This window comes from Hippocampus bargibanti, linkage group LG11, assembly GCF_051943395.1.
Source record: "Hippocampus bargibanti isolate YZ-2025 linkage group LG11, ASM5194339v1, whole genome shotgun sequence".
In the NCBI taxonomy this organism is placed as follows: Eukaryota; Metazoa; Chordata; class Actinopteri; order Syngnathiformes; family Syngnathidae; genus Hippocampus; species Hippocampus bargibanti.
This window is the reverse complement of record NC_142744.1, coordinates 10,618,928-10,636,012: the sequence shown is the minus strand read 5'-3', so window position 1 is coordinate 10,636,012 and position 17,085 is coordinate 10,618,928. Positions and strand designations below refer to the sequence as shown.

The window sequence follows — 17,085 nt, the reverse complement described above, 5'->3', positions numbered from 1 at the left end:
AAATGTTGAGGCTGATTAACGCATTCACTGCCAGACGATGTGCAAAAATGTGTTTTTGTCACTGTCACTCGAAATCCAGGACCCACAGAATATTGACTTTTAAGACTACATAAACATTCAGTAGAGCATTAGAAACCTGAGACTATCTTGTTTCATCAGAAAAAAAGAGTTAATTCCTAGGTTATATGAGTCTGGAGTTATAAGAGCTTGAAATGAGGACGGCTGTGCAAAATACAACGCAATACATCCATATTGGGTGATATAGCGCTTTAATAACAGCTGAAGCTGGAAAAAAGCGATAACATGGACACGAGGGAAATCCTGCCCCCTTGTGGAAGTGAAAAACATTGCCAGAGGTCTGGCCAGTGCTTTATCGGCACCCCAGCAAGAAAAACTAAAACCCGAACAAATTCGGGAATGTATTTATTTATTGCAAACCAAATTTGAGGTACAAAATGGGGCATTTTTTTTCAGTCTCGGCTTTCCGGCGCAGCCCGGCCTAATATTGATCCTTTCGGAGATGAAGGGCCTTCCCTGCGGGTGGAGCCTCTCCAGCTCTCGTCGTCTATCCTCCAGTATCGGAGACCCGCGCGCATGGTTGAATCAGACGGTTGTATGACAACGCTGTCATCACCTGGAACGTATACAGCACACATTAGCCTCTTCAGAGGATGCAACAGCAAGTCAAAGACAGCGTTGACATCCATATCTATCCCAGAGCAGTGCTTTGTCATTTTATTTATTTATTTATTTATTTATTTATTTATTTTCCTGTTTGTTTGTTTACGCTCTCAGGATGTGAAGAGATAACAATGACAGTTTGGAAACATCAAGTCAATGCCTCACTGTTGAATTTCTCCCTTAATGCTGAGAAAATTGAGATTTTATGTTCACCATAAAACACAAAACGATGATTTGCAAAGCTTTCCTTTTCACAATTACGTTTCAAGTGTTGAATAAAGCTTACATTTTTTCACACCGCAAATGCTACATTTTAATTAGCCGGGGGTGCTTTTGGTGCCATCTTTTATAATAATAATAATACATTTCATTTATGGCACATGAGTGCAATTCAAAAAAGCATGCACACATAAATGAATGAATGAATGAATGAATGAATGAATGAATGAATGAATTAATAATTAATATATTAATTGTGGGTGGACAAATAAATTAATTAATTGTGAATAAATAAATAAACAGATGGATAAATAACTACATATGCATAAATAAATAAATGAGTAAATAAATAAACAAACAGATGGATAAATCATTATACAGTAAATAAATACATAAATGAATAAATAAATAAATAACAACATTGTCGATGATAAATACATTATTTAATTATGAATAAATAAATAAACAGATGATAAAGAACTATATATGCATGAATAAATAATTAAATACAGAAATAAATACGGCAGTGAGAATTGTTTCCACAGAGGGGCCATCAATTTATGAATAGTCATGCGCACAAACAATGCAGCGAAAATACTTACGGCAACTATCAAGAGGAGAGCCAACATCATGCCGATCATGATATATAAATGATTAATCAATCCTCCAGCCCAGAGAGGTCCCATAATGGTGGCAAGGCCCCCAATTGATCGTCTTACACCTTGGCTGAATCCTTTACATTTAAAAAAAACACAATCAAGGTTCTCATCGTCATTGTTTTCATTTTCGTTGAACTCGCTCACTCGACCCGATAGTTTGCGATATAAAAATCCTGATAAATACAAAACTGCAAATGCATACATGCATATATAAATAAATATGTAAATTAATGTGTATATAAATAAATAGACATATATAAACAAACTTATAAACAAATAAATAAACATCCAGCTAGATAGTTAGCTATATAGAGACAGAGAGAGATACACTAATAAATAAATAAATAAATAAATAAATACATACATACATACAGTGATACCTTGGCTTACGAACTTAATTGATTCCCAGACATAGTGTCTATTCAAACATTAATTTCCCATAGGAAACCATTAAAATGAGAATAATCGCTTCTCAGTTCCCCATAAAACATAATTTTTTAATTTCTAATGTTCTAAGCCTTAAAACTACACAAACTGTACATTATTTTACGTATAAGAAATATGCTGTGTTCTTGACCAACCATGTGCGGCTTTAACCGAAGCCTGGGGGCAGGGAATCGAGGACAAAAAATAGTCGGCTGCCATTTCCTTGTTAGGAGAACGGCTCGTTTGCGAACGACACATCGCTCATTGTGGCGCCCCGTGTGTATCCCGAAAAATAGTTTGTATGCCAAGATTAAATTCTCATGAATTTAACGTTCGTAAGCCGAAAAGTTCGTTAGCCAAGGCGTTTGTAAACTGAGGTATCACTGTTGATAGATAAATAAATCATGCATGACCGCAGTTGAACTACATGTGTGGCCAAGGTCACCTTGTGTTTTCTCCGCTGTCACTTTGGAGAAGAGCGACACCTGAGACACGGCCACCAAAGGGAGCCCCAACAGCTGTAGGAACACGCCGATAATGAAGGCTGACAGCTTCCACTCGTAGCTACCTAGAAGGAAACCAATTTGTATTTTTTTTTGTAAGTGAATCCAGATTATTTGATTGGGGTCAATAAATCGCAATGTAAAACAATACTAGGCTAATGTAAATGAATTGAATTTTAAAAAAATTGGATTACATGGTTTATAAGTAACATTTATGGTCAAAATGGGTTTATCTTGGTCTTACATGTTATATCAGCAAAACCCATCAAGGCAAGCGAGGGTGTAGATTTTTGTCTTATTGTTCAATCTCAAGTTATTTACTTGCTGGTAGACTGTGATCTTTTATTCACCGCTTCAGCCCTTCCTGTGTCCACAAATGTTTTGGCAGACAGCACAGAGAGCTCAATGTAAAAATGAAACCTGTGCCAAGCTCTCTCTCTCTCTCTTTTTTTTTTGGTTTTGTTTTTTTGTTCTGGGCTGCTCCAGCATCACAGTGTGAATTCCGTGCCCACTCGAGAAAAAAAAATGTTGGATGTTCCACTCTTTCAAGTGAAAGCCCGTAATTTCATTTTCAAAACGCAATCCGATCAATCGGACATGCTTGTAAATGATCCGGGACCAAAATTACGTTTGCGGGTACGTCAACATGGAGATTGCTTTCTTTGTTTTGCTGTTTCAGCTCTAACAAATAGTACGCTATGCTTTAACAAATAGCATCGAGGTCTAATAAGATTACCGTAATCCTTTTATATGTACTCAGGCAATTTCCCGCCCCGGCACCTGTCGTTTGTCATCATAGTGATAAAAGTGACACGGCGAGGCAGACGCGCACTGACGTGAAGACACACGATCCCGTTTGGCTCCGCCAGCTCCAGATGGCCTTACAAATACCGAGTGAGATCATTGACAGAGTACATTCACTACCAAAAACAGGACTTGTTGAGGTTTTTTTTCTGTGTAGAACAGTTTTCAACACCCCGCGCCTCATATGTACCTCGAAATGGCATACAAATTGTAAAGTTGCTTATTATCAAAGGGGAAAGATTAGATTAGCCTTTAATCGTTTCACCTTGAAGAAATTTACGTTTCACAGCAGCAGCAAAATGATGAAAGTAAGTGGGAAGGTAAAGAAGAATTGAGGAAACCAAATACTGGAACTGCTGTAAAGGTAACCACTCTTGTGGCGCCATCTTCAAGTCAAAACAACAAAATAACAAATAATATGACAACATAAAGACACAGTCTTTAGCACTTTCAGCACCCTCTTTGTTATATGAAGCAGTTCTCCATGAAAAAGAAGAGAATCAAAGTGTCCTTTTCACCAGTGGATGAGGGACGTCATGGTGAAATGTGTATGTCTGCTACAACCTAAATGACGAAAAGAGATTGTCTCACATCTCTTGTCCCACGCAAATCCGCTTCAATTCCAAGACGCGATGTAATGGTATAAGTGTAATCTTGTCAAGTCCAAAGACCCGATTAGTTTGGGACAAAAGTGGCGATAAAATTGTATTTTGATTTTGAGAATTTGATAATATTGTTGCAAGGTTAAAAAAAAGAAAGTAAGATTTTCAATCGACTCTTTCAAGATTTTGCCGGAGATCTTCATGCGTCCATTTTCCAATCCGCGTCATCCTCATGGATAAGCAACTTAACGCAGCTGTGTTCAGGCAGTCAAAAATGTTAACCTGAGTACTTACACTTTTTTTAGCCACTATATTTGAAATTTCAACAAGAGACATCCAGTGATACCTCGGTTTACGAACCCCTTGGCTTACGAACTTTTCGGTTTACGAACATTAAATTTATGAAAATTTTACCTTGGCATACAAACTATTTTTCAGGATACACACGGAGCTGCCACAATGAGTGATGTGTCGTTGTTTTGGTCCTCTATTCCTTGCGCCCAGTCGTCGGTTAAAGCCATGTGATTGGTCAAGAATGAAGCAGTGAGGGGGGGGGGGGTGACAGACAGAGAGAGAGAGTGAAGCCATTCTCCAAAAAACAAAACGGCAGCTGACATTTTTTTTGTCGTCTATTCCCCGCCCCCAGTCTTCGGTTAAAGCCACGTGATTGGTCAAGAACGCAGCGGTGAGGGGAGATGGTTTAAACATTAAAAAGACAGGCAGACAACAGAGAGAGAGTGAGCAAATGGATAGAAAACAATGACATTTGGACTGGTTTCAACTTTGAAACCAGTGAACTTTCAAAGGCCCATCAATCAGGCTCCACAAATAACCCGCACTAGCCATCAGTTCAATTTGAAATGAAAAGACAAGCAAGGGAAACAGCTATTAATGATTTTTCTAGTGTCTGTCTAGTCTGCTTGCATCTGTTGCTGTTGAAATATCACAACTTCCAAGATGTACAACCCAGAGCTCCTTGAGACACTTTATGCAAAAAGCTATCCATTCTATCAAGCCATCAACGACCATCACAATGGTAAATAAAACGACTTTATTACACAGTACAGTATATTTCTTTAATTATAATACCATAGCAAATTTATTATACATAAATTAAGGTATATTTTTGTGTAGTTTTAAGGCTTAGAACATTAAAAAGTAGAAAATTATGTTTTATGGGGACCTGGGAACGGATTATTCTCATTTTAATGGTTTCCTATGGGAAATATTTTTTGGGGGTACACACTTTTCGCCTTACACACTCTGTCTGGGAACCAATTAAGTTTGTAAGCCAAGGTATCACTGTACTTTCCGACCCTGTTCCGAATAAAAAGCCATCTAGGGGGGGATGGGGAAGACCACAATCGAGCAGGGAAATATCTGTTCCCTGGCCCGGTCAGTACCTCGGAGGTTGCAGAGGAAGACAAGGCACCAGATACAGGCGGCGCAACAGATGACCAGGCCGGCGGCCAACACGGCACGGTCAGCCACCTTCTCGCTCAGCCAACGAACAAAGAGGAAGCCCAGGATGACTTCCAAGCCACACAGGCTGTACATCACACTGTTGCCCAACTCGCCAAAGCCGAAGTAGCGCTGCGTCAGAGGAGTCACCATGGTCTAAAAAACAGAATTACAGCAATTGGCAGAAATCGGTGAGAGGGAGGGCTGTGTCGCTCTGGGAGTGGTCACAGGTGACTTCAATCAGAGCTAATCCCTTTACGTGTGATTCGCTAATCAAAGTGTGTAGGATTTTGATTGGTGAATTGAGATTTGGGGGTTGACGTGTCAAATTTTAAGTTATTTATTTACCATATTTTCCAGTGTATAAGGCGCGCCAATGAATGATGTCTATATATTTTTTTTCTAAACAATTGTGTATTTCTTTTCGTGTAAAATGTATGGTATATCGGATTCCTTATTTTATTAATGGAATTCTCTCCTTGTCGCTTTTTTAATCTTTAAGATAGTAATTTACTGGCTTTTCCTCCACCTTCATATTATTTTTGTTTAGTGAAGATTAACTTTTTCAGTATATTTTTGGTATAGAGCTCATTAATTTTATTCCTTGTTTTGTTAAGTTGCTCTGTAATTTTGGGATCAACTGTCTCTTTGTGATTTTGTTCCAATTGTTTGAATCCCCTTTCCAATTGCTCTAGTTGTTTTTTGCCTTTCGCTCTTTAGGTGAGCACTTTAACAAATTACCGTATTTTCGGGAATATAAGGCGCACCTTCAACGAATGACACATTTAAAAACATAATAACAATAAATAATAATAATAATAATACTAATAATAATAATAATAATAATAATACATTTGATTTCTAAGCGCCTTTCAAAACTCTCAAGGTCACTTTACAGTCACAGGATACGTTTTTTTCAGTGAGTGAGCAGCGGCAGCCACACGGCTGTATTCACTCAACTCAAATAGATAGCAAACTAGCTAGCTAGCGAATAGAGAGCTAATAGCAAGCAAATTGATAGCCATTAGCTAGCGAATAGCTAATAGCTAGCCAATAGCTAGTGAATAGATAGCCAATAGCTAGTAAATAGACAGCCAATAGCCAGCGAACAGATAGCCATCAGCCAGCGAATAGATAGCCAATAGCCGGCGAATAGATAGCCATTAGCCAGCGAATAGATAGCCATTAGCCAGTGAATAGATAGCCATCAGCCAGCGAATAGATAGCTATTAGCCAGCGAACAGACAGCCACCAGCTAGCGAACAGATAGCCATCAGCTAGCGAATAGATAGCTATTAGCTAGCAACTACCTAATAGCTAGCGAATAGATAGCCAATAGCTAGTGAATAGATAGCTAATAGCTAGCAAATAGATAGCCATTAGCCAGCGAATAGATAGCCATCAGCCAGCGAACAGATATCCATTAGCCAGCGAATTTTCCATACATAAGGCGCACCAGATTATGAGGTGCATGGTCAGCTTTTGAAAAAAATATATTTTCTTTTAGGTGCGCCTTATAGTGCAGAAAATATGGTATTTTACCTCGAAATACTGCTTTACATGCATCCCATAATATTGGAGGGGAAACTTCACCGAATGTCTTTCTCATACTAACGCGGCCCCCCAAAAATATACAAATACCATATTTTCCGGGGAATAAGGTATACCAGAGTATAAGGTGCACCCCCAATGAATGGTGTATTTTCAAAGTTTTTCCATATATAAGGCACAGTGGACTATGAGCACCTTAAATGAATAAAAAAGTTTTCAAATACAGTAAAGTCTCGTTATATCGATATTCAAGGGAGTCCGAAAAAATATTGATATAATCGGGACTATCGATATATCCGACCCTGTTTGCATGTAATTTTCTCAGTGCGTGCATATAAATAGTATCGATATAACCGGGACTATCGATATATCCGATATCGATATAACGAGACTTTACTGTATCTGAAATAAATCTATAAAAGTTTTCCAAATCTAAGGCACACCACTTTATTAGATGCTACAATAGAGGCTGGGGTTACGCACGACTTCTTCTACAGGGGGAAATGGACTCGGTGGCTGCTGACAGTAGTTGTAGCTCAATAATACTTACATATAAAGCGCACCTGCGTATAAGACGCAAGGTCATCGTTGTAAGAAAATCAAAGCTTTTGGGTGCGGCTTATACATCGGAAAATACGGTAATACATGTTGTGCAAAAGGTCCAATACCACATGGCCACACAGATGGATACTTTCCAAATACATATTTTTATTTAACATCTTTTGCTAGCTTGTGTATTGAATATTCATGCTAGACCTGTCAATATGACTTCACATATAAGGCGCACTTGCGTATAAGGCGCAGGATCCTCTTTTCAAGAAAATCAAGGTTTTTGGGTGCGTGTTATACACTGGAAAATACGGTATTTGTTTATTTTGTGAGTTCAATCGTTCCCGGCGGAGATAAGATCCAGTGCATTTACAGTATTTTTTTTTAGATTATCGGTTGAATTCTCAGAAAAACGGATCAGTTCTGTTACTCAAGTGGATCCATTTTTTGGTGAGAGATAGCGGTGAAGATTGTGGAAAACAGCATGAAATGGAGACTTTGGGGAATTCCGGCTGATGGGTGCAAGCTGTGTGGCACTTCTCACCTCCAGCGCAGTCTGATTGAAGAGAGTGATGAACTGAGCCGTGAGAAGAACAATCACCTCCTCCCTCAGGAACTCTTAGGAGTGACCGACAAAAAAAAAGAAATGAGAGACAGCTGTACTCAACAACAAAAGAGAAAAATCATAAAATCAGCTTAAGTGCAACCATTAAATTGAAAGCTTCAACTGGCAATTTATACAGAGAAAGAGAAGCTCCGAGAGAATAATAAGAAAAAAAAAGTCGGGCTGTGTGCATCTTGGCCAGTCATTGCTTTTCGTGGGAGATAAATGGCTTGCTTGCTTTTCTCGTGTCCAAAAATGCAATCAAGGCGAGAACAAAGTGCCTTCTAATCCATTCCAAATTTTGATCCAATCTTCTCCAGAAGGAATTGTTGAGAATGGAGTGAAAACGGAGCTACTCACGATGCTAATTTTGGTTTGTGGCTTGGCCAGATGGCCAAAGGGTTTACAGTCCTGGAATATACACACGTGCTTTGGATGTACTGTAAATGTACAGTTAGATCTCGGGCGCTTTGCCAACAAAAATGCACACTCTCACAACAAAATCGAAAATATGCACACCAAAAATATGACGAGATCTGACACATGAGAAATGTCAGCAACTGCCTTTATAATCCAATCCAAATCAAGCACATAAAAAAAAACCTAACCCCCCCCCCCCCCCCCCAAAAAAAAAAAAAAAACGTTAATCAGAGTCCTATGAAATTTCTTTTAAAAAGAAAGAACAAAACAATACCATAACAGTACAGCGGTGCCTTGACAGTATGTTTGTAGGTCAAATAAGCTTTCACCCTTGAAACAAATGGACATGCCATTAATCCGTTCCATCGCCGCAAAAAAAAACATTTTTTATGCGGGGTTCAGGTGTGGTGGCGGGATGAAGGGTCATGAAAATTGTTCTGCTTATTTTCTATAGACGTGGCCATACAGAAAGAAGAGGATGGTGATTGCCCCCCCTCCCACCCCCTAATATTGATCATCGCATTCTAGACGGAAAGTTACCGCAGAGCCTTCAGATGTCGCCATGACTGCGTCAAAGATCAACCCCGCCCACTCCAAAACAAAACAACAACGCACTGTTGCATCTATGACTATATTAAGAAATAAGATCAATATTTAAGAGCTGCCTCGCTGCTTGGAATGTGCATTTCCCCTTTGTTTGGTTTTGGAATTGTCCGCGCTGCCCATAACTTCTCCCGACACAGGAAAACAAAAATCAATGAGAAGAACGTGGAGCGCACGACCGTTCTTTTTCTCAGTGTCGAGTCATGGCGGCATGCATCGATATCATGGCATCGATAGCGTGCTTTCCATCGAACCCTTCCTCTGCCACATTTTCACAGAATGAAAGAATCGATATCAGGGATTGACACACGCTGAGGCGCTGTACGATACACACATCCACATGGCGCTATGCAACGCGGGGAATCAATGGTGGCGTTGAGCGGCTGGTTATGTATCAACTAACACTCATCCTGGAAAGTGATTTGTATTTTTTTGCCGGTCTTTACTGAACCAGGGCAGGCATGATGATGATGATAAATAAATACATAAATAAATACAATGTAAATAAATAGACAAATAGATAAGTTGAAAAATAAATACACACATAAATAAATTGATTCATTAATAGATACAATACAATATAAATAAATAAATAAATAAATAAATATTCTGATTCTGAAATAAATAACTTCTTCTTTTCCTTTCGGCTTTTCCCTTGACGGGGTCGCCACAGCAAATCAGTGTCCTCCATCTTGAGAGGTTTGATCCGCATGTTTGTTTTGGCCAAGCTTTTACGTCGGATGCCCTTCCTGACACAACCCTCTGTATTTTTCCGGGCTTGGGACCGGCACAAGAACACTTATGTCCCTTTGTGGCTACAGAACAAGCAACTCGCTCAGTAAAAGGCTCCCAATAACTTGATGAATAAAAAAACTAAATAAATACATACATGTAAATACATAATAAATAAGTAGACAAATAAATACTGTGATAAATAAATCAAATATTTATACATACGTAATAAATAAACAGAAATAAAATTAAAATACATCATAAATTAATACATCAATAAATAATTTGCTAAATACATAAATAAATGAATGAATACAAATAAATAAATGAACAACTCAAGTTAAAAAATAAATACTGTACATAAAATGAACAAATAAATACGCAAATATATAAATAAGTAAGGAAATACATGTGTAAGTAAGTAAATAAATAAATGTGTACCTCTGATTAACACTGAATGAATTTACAACAGATTCTTTTAATCTGTTGTAAATTAGATATCAAGTAGACAAGATGAACTACAAACAAACTAACACTGAATGAAGCTCTGATGTTCCAGTAGGCTTTCCCTGACTTTTTGGGGATAACACATTGTGTTATGAAAATGTATCTAAAATGCATGAAGTGTCCAGAAAATATTGTGTCATAGTCATAGGGCGGGTGAGATAAAATAAAACCATTTTGGATATGTTGAACAGAAAACAAGCTGCAATGATGATTGCATCATGACAGATGAGGAAAAAAAATGCCACAGTGACACATGCGGGAACGGGAAAGGTTTATGTCCGTGGAGGACATATTTCTAAAACTAATCGGAATGGTCGCAATGACTCTTTCCACCTAAAATAAATCTTTGAAAAGATGCTGGCTCACCCGCGCTGATGCTGAAGTTATCGAACGCTTCGGTTCCGAGCGATGAGGCCTCGTGGAGAGGTTCCATCTGCAATTGACTGGAGTCGACAGCTTGGTAAGAGCGCACCACCTGCACGCCGTCGGAACCAATCAGCGGCTCATCTTCATCCTCTTCGTCTTCCTCCTGTTTCAGTTCCATCATCACTACGGCCCCCTCGGTGGCGTCCATGGACGGTAAATCCCAGTACATAGCCAGCACCACAAACTGGAGCAGCAACCACAACAAGCACATGAAGATCTGTGAGGGAAAAACATTGGACATGTTTACACTGATGGCTATCAAGTTTTGGTCTCCACAGTTGACCAGATTAACATGAATAAATACCAAAAAAAATCAATTGATTAGCTTTCGTAAAATAGGCCATCTTGTTACAATAGGATTCGTCAATAGCTACATGGGCGACTTCTTGTGCAGTCTCCATTGAGAAAGTGCAGGGTGCACGGTGGACAATTGGTTAGCACATTCCTTTTACAATGCAGTGGTAGAAGGTTTCATTCTAGCTACCGCCTTCCTGTTTGGAGTTTCTGATAGAGTGTTTATGCACATTAGTAAACATATTATGTTATTTCATGTTTAGCTTAGTATACATTATGATTAGTGCACGTTTAATTTCAGTCTAATAGCATTATCAATCTTATTAGTTCAATAGTCGTTGCAAAGAAGCAACAGCTCCAACTACAATCTAAGACCCTCCCAACACAGAGTTGTTCGTAACCGATTGGACGGGAAAGATCGACTTGTCCGCAACTGATTGGACAACAGATCGCCACTGTGTATGTTTAAAAACTTGTCAGAGCGGGAGCTCGTTCTCTTTGTTCTCCTATCTTTGTCCGTGTGCTCATGTCTTCGTCCCATCGAGACGAGAAGTGCCTTTTTCTGTCTCATTAGAATAAAGTAGTTTTTTGTTCACCATCTATCGTCGTTGCTGATATTTTTATCACCGAACTTCTGACAAAACCGAACCAGGAAAGACGAACAACAATTTAATCCGAACAGTTTCCATTATCTCCCCTGTGCCTGTGTGGCTTTTCTCATGGTGGCAGGTTTATGGAACACTATTGAAAAAAAAATAATTGAAGCTCAATTTTTAATTCCGTATCCCAAAACAGCCTTCAGCCCTGGAAATTGTGTTTTTAGAGCATAATCAATCACACAATTCAGTTCCTGGTGCCACTGTATGAATCTTACATTTTCTAAAAAGGAGCAACGAACCCACGGCCACTTCAAATCGGATTCTCTTGCCTGAATTCAAAATATCCATTGACAAAATAAAGAAAACATGATTTGGGCCAGAGGTGCAGCGGGGTGGGCTGGGAGCTTGTTCCTCGGAAGAAAATGTCAGCTCGAGGGTGAATTATGGAAATGTGGACTGCTTATGGGGGGAGCTCTGCTGAGGAGCCCTTGAGCAAAGCACCAAACACCCAATTACTTGAATATAATGTTCATGTATATGCAAAACCGGAGTGGAAGGAAGGGGGGGTGTAAAACTACAGGGAATAAAATGATTGTTTTTCGTCTCGTAAATTATGCAAGAGTAGCAAATGAAATGGCCATCGACGCGAGCTGTTGAAAATGTGAGCAGTAAGTTAGATTCTTATTCTGGGGGAGTAAAAAAAACACTTTGCCACTGTGTTGGTGAGTTTTTTTGTGGGGTGGGGGGCTTAGTATATTGATCAGAATGCTGTTTACCCCGGGAGATGTAAACTTGTTGACAACAAAGGGTCCAAGTTTGAAATTACACAGCCGCAGAAACAGGTTGAACGCCGGCCCTGGAGAGACAAGAGGAAGTTGATTCAAGATGAGACGGAATAAAACAACAGCTCCACCTTGGAGATATACCCCCCCCCCCCATACCCCATGCTCCTCTCTGTATTATATTTCCTCAGAAGGGACACGTAGTGGAGGGGTGTGTATTTATTTATTGGTTTATCTGTGTATTTATTTGTGTATTTATTTATGTATTTATGTATGTATGTATGTATGTATGTATTTATTTATTTATCGATTTATTTTTTTGTCCAATCAAAAATCAGCCTCTATGTTTCCTCCTGACCATCCAAACCGCAGGGCCATCGCAATTGTCGGCTCGGGTATGTCAATTAACTATCATTCTCACTTCAAATATGGCAAATTTCATATTTTTACTGGGGGTGCGAGGGTTGGGGGGTTCATATGACTGTTTGATTACCCTATTTTCCGGTGTATATAAGGCGCACCAAAGTATAAGGCGCACCCACAATTCTATTTATAAGGCACACCTTCAATGAATCAAAAAATGTTCCAAATATAATATATAAATATGTATATTTTGCTATATATAAGGCACACCACATTATAAGGCGCTACAGCAGAGGCTGGGGTTCTGCTAAACTTCTTCGACAGGGGTAAATGGCGTCTGTGGCTGCTGACAGTAGTTGCAAGACCTGCTGTGGCTCAATAATACAGTGGAACCTTGGCTTACGAACTTAATTGGTTCCCAGACAGAGTGTGTAAGGCGAAAAGTGTGTATCCCGAAAATTAATTTCCCATAGGAAACCATCAAAATGAGAATAATGCGTTCCCAGGTCCCCATAAAACAAAATTTTCTACTTTCTAATTTTCTAAGCCTTAAAACTACACAAAATCTACCTTATTTTATGTATAATAAATGTGCTATAGAATTATGATTAAAGAAATAAACTGTACTGTGCAATAAAGTCATTTTATTTACCTTTGTGATGGTCGTTAATGGCTTGATGGAATGGAGTGGCCGGTTTCATCAGCATTAAATACTTGCTGAAGAACGTAGCCTTCTTTCATCATCTTGAGGAATGATCCCTTGTATGTGCTTTCTCTGTGATAATTGTATCTAGTTCTTCATCAATGGTGATCTGTTTAGCTGGGTTGATAGCTTTTTGCATCAAGTGTACAGATGACTTGTGCGGGTTATTTGTGGAGCCTGAACAAATGTGTGAGAGTGTGAGAATAGTGAGAAAATGGATAGAAAACAGTTAAAATATCCCATATATTTTAACTGTTTTCTATCCATATTCTCACACTCTCACACTTTTGTTTTTTTGTTTCAAGCTCTCTCATCTCCCTTTCGTGTGTGTGTGTGTTTTCACACTCTCTCCCTGTCTCTATAATGTTTAACCCCCCACGCCCCACCCCACCCCACTGCTGGGTTCTTGACCAATCACGTGGCTTTAACCGAAGATGCCATTTTGTTTTTTGGAGAACGGCCTCACTCTCTCTCTGTCTGTAATGTAACGCCATCCACCACTGCTGCTTTCTTGACCAATCACGTGGCTTTAACCGAAGACTGGGGGCGGGGAATAGAGGACAAACATGGTGGCCACCATTTTCTTGTTAGGAGAACGGGCTCGTTCGCGAACGACACAACACTCATTGTGGCAGCTCCGTGTGTCTCCTGAAAAATAGTTCGTCTGCCAAGGTAAAATTTTCAAGAATGTAACGTTCGTAAACCAAAAAGTTCGTAAGCCAAGGGGTTCGTCAACCGAGGTCTCACTGTACTTCACATATAAGGCGCACCTGCGTATAAGGCGCAGGGTCATCTTTTGACGAAAATCAATGCTTTTGGTGCTTATACGCAGGCCTCATACAGCGGAAAATACAGTATGTTTCCAGCTTATGCAAAAATTTACAATGCGGACAACAGTTTAGGCTAAGCTACGTTTGGTCCAAACAAAACAAAGCGATCTACATAGACATGTTCATATTAAGGTGAGTATGATATATTTTATTTCCCAGTGGATAAAATAATTCACAGAAAATAACTCTAAATAATAAATAAATAATATTAGAAAACAAATGAAAATACGACTTTATCATAAATAAATCAGGTCTTTGGACTTGACAAGATTACACCTGTAACATTACATTGCGGCTTGGAATTGAAGCGAATTTATATATATAGAGATGTGAGGCAATCTGTTTTCTTCAATGGCTACAGCTTCGCGTTTCCTTCCAACATTTAGCATGTAGCAGACATGCACATTTCACCATGACGTCCCTGATCCGCTGGTGAAAATGATGCTTAGATGCTCTCCTTTTGGATCTAAAACAGTTTTATTCAACAAAGTGGGTGCAGGAAGTGCTTAGAATTGAATTAATGAGTCTTTGTGTTGTCATATTATTTGTTATTTTGTTCTTTTGACTTCAACATGGCGCCGTGAGAGTAGCTGAGTTAACAGCAGCTCCTGTATTTTATTTTTCTACTTCTTCCTTTCCTTTCATCACATTGCTGCGGTGAAATGTAAATGTTTCCACTGGGAGATTAATAAAGTCTAATCCAATCCTATCCAATTCTTGTTAGCTACCCAGGTGATGAATGCAGCACATGCACGTCAACAAATGAAATACAGTAAAGTCTTGTTATATCGATATTGAAGGGAGTCCGAAAAAATATCGATATAACCGGGACTATCGATATATCCGACCCTGTTTGCATGTAATTTTCTCCGTGCGTGCATAGAAATAGTATCGATATAACCGGGACTATCGATATATCCGATATCGATATAACGAGACTTTACTGTATCCAGATACCAAAGATAGGTTGAAAACATCCCCGATCTGGGGGCAACTCACCCACAAGTAGGCCGACTTGTCGACAGGCCATGATGGCCGCAAAGATACCGGCACGTTCCTCCGGAAGGGTGCACTGAGTCAGGAAACCGAAGATGGAGGATCCTGCTCCTGCACCGACACCTGATGGGAAAACAGTAACAGGCGCAGATCAAAGTATTGATTGGCAGATGGGTGCATTTAGGCGCCCGCGTGTGTGTTTGTCAAACCTGTCACAAGGCGACTGCCGACTAAGAGCCACTTTGAATAGCCGATGAAATACATAAAGTTACCTGGGGAAGTAATAAAAACAAATATTAGGGCCGAATTTAGCTTTTGAGGTCTTGCGACTGCACATGTGAAAACTACATAGACCAACAAAGTCTTTGGACATTTAACACCAATCACCTTCAAACTCTGAATTACATTTACAAAGTCTTCAATAGACACTTTGTTGGCGAGAAAGCCCAAATTGAAATCAAATTTGGTTTGGACCAGTACGATCCATTTTTGTGTTGTCACGTTTCGAGACTCGAAATTCCCTTTGAATTAAAACGCAGAGTCATCCAAACGTCATGTGAAGAAATTTGTGGGGTTTTTTTGCAACTCACCAGCAATCTCAAAAAGATTGGAGAAAAGAATAATCGGCTTTGTCCTTCTGCTGCGATCCGACCAGCAGCCAAATAACGGCCCGGTGAGAAGGCCGCTCAGACTGAAAGCAGATAGACCCAAACCCAAGAAATATGGTGGCGCCTGTAGGATCTGGAGATATCGCCATATTGTCGGCAAAATGACAGCTGAAAAAAAACAGAAGGGGATCAATGAATGACCACAACAACTTCTGAAATGATGGATGTCAGGAAAAATCTGATGAAAAGTTTGAGTAGGGAGGTTGAAGCCAACACTTGGAATGTTTTGTTCCTCATGAGGCTATTTTCAGAGTTAGCAGAAGTACGCTTACTCTCAACAATAAATAAGGAAGTACTCATAACTACAGTACTCCATTACACTGTTTTTTTTAAAGATCAGGAAGTACTTACCATACTCGATGCCGCTGAGCGTAAATATTAGTCCAATGGTTATAAAAGTTTGATTCCTCCTCCGGAGATTGTCCATGCTGCATTTTTTTTTTCTACACAACGACCTCTGTACATATGCCGCAAAGACGCGGGGCAGTGGTAAAATCGGATAATAAGGCACACCACATGTCCAATTACGGTGCCTTAGCAGGACCATAAAGGGATTTTGTTCCAACATTTGAAAAAGTCCTTTTGGAGCATGATGAAAATAGAGATGGTGTGTTGAAACCCCGCAAGGGTGATGAATGAAAAGCTGGTCGCAGCGCATAAAATATGTCCGCTCTGGAATGACAGCAGCGCTGCAGTGGTTTTTCAATTTGGTATTTATGTCCGAGACCAAATTCTCTTTTGAGTCACATTTGGGGGGGATGAAGTGCGATGTCACGCTGTGAGCCCGACGATCAAGAGAAACGCCTCGCGTTACCAGGTGAAGTTCACTACACTCAAGCGTTATACATTTTTAATTGCGCCGTGTAGAGTTTCGCGAAACACATGGAAAAGTCCAAGTTGCTGGCAATTCATTTGGAATTTATTTATTTATGTATTTGTCTTTCTGTCTAACCAGTTATCAAGCTAATTGTCTAGCTAGCTAGCTACCTATCTATCTAGTCATCTAGCTAGCTGCCTGATAGCTAGCTTGCTACCTATCTACCTATGTACCTTTTTATCTACCTATTTATTATTTGTTTGTTTGTGGAATTATATTTTCTGTT

At 39.4% G+C, this 17,085-nt stretch overlaps 1 protein-coding gene across 2 annotated transcripts; it reads right to left on the bottom strand.

Annotated features, from left to right (window-relative positions):
* Positions 1 to 276: 276 nt before the first annotated feature.
* Positions 277 to 16,877, bottom strand: LOC148891530 (major facilitator superfamily domain-containing protein 8-like). Of its 2 annotated transcripts, XM_089008388.1 has the most exons (11): positions 16,334 to 16,877; positions 15,905 to 16,090; positions 15,524 to 15,586; positions 15,318 to 15,437; positions 12,417 to 12,496; positions 10,688 to 10,964; positions 8,000 to 8,073; positions 5,298 to 5,511; positions 2,431 to 2,553; positions 1,503 to 1,633; positions 277 to 634 (listed from the first exon to the last, which is right to left on the bottom strand). In XM_089008388.1, the coding sequence occupies exons 1-11, from the start codon at positions 16,638 to 16,640 to the stop codon at positions 566 to 568; spliced, it is 1,644 nt and encodes a 547-aa protein (XP_088864514.1). In that variant the 5' UTR covers positions 16,641 to 16,877; the 3' UTR covers positions 277 to 565. The 2 variants fall into 2 exon arrangements, with proteins under 2 accessions (XP_088864514.1, XP_088864515.1); XM_089008389.1 differs by lacking the exon at positions 2,431 to 2,553.
* Positions 16,878 to 17,085: the final 208 nt, after the last annotated feature.